Consider the following 3063-nt stretch of genomic DNA (forward strand, 5'->3'; position numbering starts at 1 on the left):
TCCCTCCGGCAGCAGCAGCAGCAGCGACACCAGCAGCAGCAGCAGCATCAGCAACAGCAAGATGCGGCCTGTGGCGCTGCCTCACGATGCTGCCTTTCTCCTGAGCAACAGCAGCAGCACCAACAGCAGCCGAAGCAGCAGCCCACGTAGAAGCGCTGCGGGCCCCTCAGCAGCAGCAGCAGCAGCAACAACAGCAGCAGCGGGAGCAGCTGCTGCAACGCAGTATCCCTCAACAGCACGGCACGGCTCTTTCAGCTCCATTGGGTTTGGCTCTCGCGAACTGCAGCGAGCGAAAAGCAGCAGCAGCAACAGCAGCAAGACTTCAGCTGCGGAACCTGCTGCTGCTGCTGCTGCTGGTGCTGCTTCTGCTGGGGGCGCCGTGTGGAACACAGCGCCGCGGCTTCTGGAGTGCTGCGCTGCACTGGGTTCCCCAGAAGACGAAGCAGCAGCAGCAGCTGCTGCTGCTGCTGCTGTGTCTCGGTCGCGGCTGCTGCATGTGTCTCTCTCGGGGCTGCTGCTCTCTGTGGAGGCGCTGCTTGCTGCAACCCTGGAAGCTGCTGCTGCTGCGCCTCCTGCTGCAGCAGTTGCTGCTGTTGCTGCTGCTGGAGCGGAGTCGGAGGTGCAGCAAAGGCGGCTGCTGCAGCAGCCACTGGATCTGCCTTTCACGCAGCACCAAGCTTGCTGCTGCGCTGCTGCTGCAGCCTGCTGGAGCCCTCTTGTGTCTGCTTTGGGTTTGCTGCTGACAGCTCATGTGTCTCTTACTTTGCAGGCAGCAACGAGCAGCAGCAACAGCAACAGCAGCAACAGCAGCAAGAGGGACACTGCGTCGGCGTGGCCGCGGCAAGTGGCTGCTGCTGCAGCAACAAGCACCCTGCTTAACTGCTGCTACCAGCTGCTGCTCGTCTGCTGCCTCCTCCGTATTGCTGCTGCATGCACCGCAGTGCTGCATGCAGTTGCTCGCTTTTGTTTGTATGCTGCAATGGGCAGCGCTGCTGCTCCTGCTGCTACATCGGACAGCAGCCCCCACGTGCAGCGCAGCAGCAGCAGCAACAGCAGCAGCAGCAGCAGCAGCACATCAGCAGCAGCAGCCGTTGTTGCTGCTGCGGGGGGCGCTGCTGCCTCGCTAGGCCTAAGTGGCTCTGAAGCCTTGACGTGGCTGTTTGGCAGGCGCAGCGACAGCAAAAACGGCAGCAGCAGCTCCGGCAGCAGCAGCGGCAGCAAGGTGCTGCCGCAGCAGCAGCAGCAGGTGTCGCAGCTTGCTGCTGCTGCTCGTGTCTTCCTGTTTGCGGTCGTCTCTAATCTAGGCAGTCTGTTGTCTCCTCCTTGTTGGCTGCTGTGCCTCAGAGCCCTTGAGGAGCTGCCGCCAGAGCTTGCCGAACAACAGCAGCAGCAGCAGCAGCAGCAGCGGCAGCTAGTGGGGCCGCTGCTTTCTAGCAGTTTTAGCTTGCCTTCCGCCTTCAAAGATCCAGCAGAAGCAGCAGAGCGTGAGGCCGACGAGGCGACAGCAGCAGCGGCAGCTTACTGGAGGGGTTTGGGGCTTAGCGAGCAGGCAGCAGCAGCAGCAGCAGCTGCTGCTGCTGCTACTGCTGTGTCCGCTGCTTCTTCAGCCTGCCCCCCGGCTCTTCAAGGCGTAGCCGCCCTTGACAGCAGCAACTTCAGTAGCGCGCAGCAGCAGCCAGCATCCCCTTCTTCCTCGTCTTTACCTGCTGCTGCTGCTGCTGCTGCTAGTATGGGCGAACTTGCTGCTTTTGGTTTGGTGTCGAGACACCTCAGCACAGAGGGCCTGCGCTGCGCGCTGCAGGCGCATGCAAAGCACACGCTGCTGCTGCTGCTGAAGGCGTACTCCTCCGTCCCAGGCGCAGCAGCAGCAGCAGCAGACACGCCAGCAGGCTTCGGCCTGCTGCAGCAGCAGCAGGAGCAGCAGGACACCGCAGACCGCTGCTGTTGCAGCAAAGGAGGGCCTTGCCAAATTTCTGGGTGCGCAGCAGCAATTTCAGCAACTGCAGCAGCAACAGCAGCAGCAGCAACAGGCAGCGCAGCAACCGCAACGTGGCAGGGCTGCAGCAGCAATTCGCTGGAGCCCTTCATCGGCCCCAGGGCGGAAAGGCTCAGCAGCAGAAGCAGCAGCAGCAGCTGCGCCAGCGAAGCGCTGCTGCTGCCGCCGTGCTGGCGGCGGCTGCTGCTGCTGCTGCTCTACAACATCGACCGCGTGTTGCTGCTGTTTGACGGCTCCCCCGCAGCAGCAGCAGCAACAGCAGCAGTAGCAGATGAGGAGGAAAGTGCTGCCCTCACTTTTGCTGCTCTTGCTGACGCGCCGCAGCTAAGCCCAGCAGCAAGAGCAGACACTGTGAGGTGTCTGTGTCTCAGTTTGCAGGTGCTGCTGCCTGAAATGGGTGCTTGCTGCTCAGCAGCAGCAGCAGCTGCTGCTGCCGCTTGTCCGGAAGAGAGCGCCGCCGCTGCAGCAGCAGCAGCAGCAGCAGAGTCGGAGCTGCAGTGCGTCGCGCTGCAGTGCCTCTGCAGCTTGCTGGCCTCAGCAAATGGCGTGTCTCGTTTTGCTGCTCTTAGGGCGCTGCAGCAGCTGCTGCAGACACAGGGGCAGCTGCTGCGGCCTAAAGCCTGGCTGCTGGTTCTTGCTGCAGTAGGCGCCTGGGCCTCGCTGCAGGTGCCGCGCGAGCTGCATGCGGTTGTTGCTGCAGTTGCTGCTGCCAGAAGCACGAACTGCTGCAGCAGCAGCAGCAGCAGCAGCAAACAGCTAATCCAGACCCCAGGCTGCAGCGCAGAGCGCAGGGAACTTCTCGCCTTGGCGGAGCTCATAGTGCATGACTACGGAGAGGAAATCCCGATGCATGTGAGCTGCTGCGCCTGTTGCTGCTGCTGCTGTTGCTGCTGTTGCTGCTGTTGCGCAAGTGTCGCTGCTTTTGACTATTCTGTTTCACGAGTATGCCTTTGCTGCAGCGACTGACACATGTCTTGGCGGCGGCTGTGGCGGCGCTGGCGAGCTCCGAGGAGAGCAGCAGCAGCAGCAGCAGCGACGCAGCAGCAGCAGCAGCAGCTGGAACGGCA

General features: G+C 62.5%; 1 protein-coding gene across 1 annotated transcript; it reads left to right on the forward strand.

Moving 5' to 3' along the window:
• Nucleotides 1–61: 61 nt before the first annotated feature.
• Nucleotides 62–2848, forward strand: ETH_00018120 (uncharacterized protein; the record flags this gene model as incomplete). Its single annotated transcript, XM_013378950.1, has 1 exon — nt 62–2848. A coding segment is annotated over one exon (2787 nt), but the record flags the coding sequence as incomplete, so codon positions are not given.
• Nucleotides 2849–3063: the final 215 nt, after the last annotated feature.

This window comes from Eimeria tenella, genomic scaffold (genome assembly GCF_000499545.2).
Source record: "Eimeria tenella Houghton genomic scaffold, Eth_scaff1213, whole genome shotgun sequence".
NCBI lineage: Eukaryota > Apicomplexa > Conoidasida > Eucoccidiorida > Eimeriidae > Eimeria > Eimeria tenella.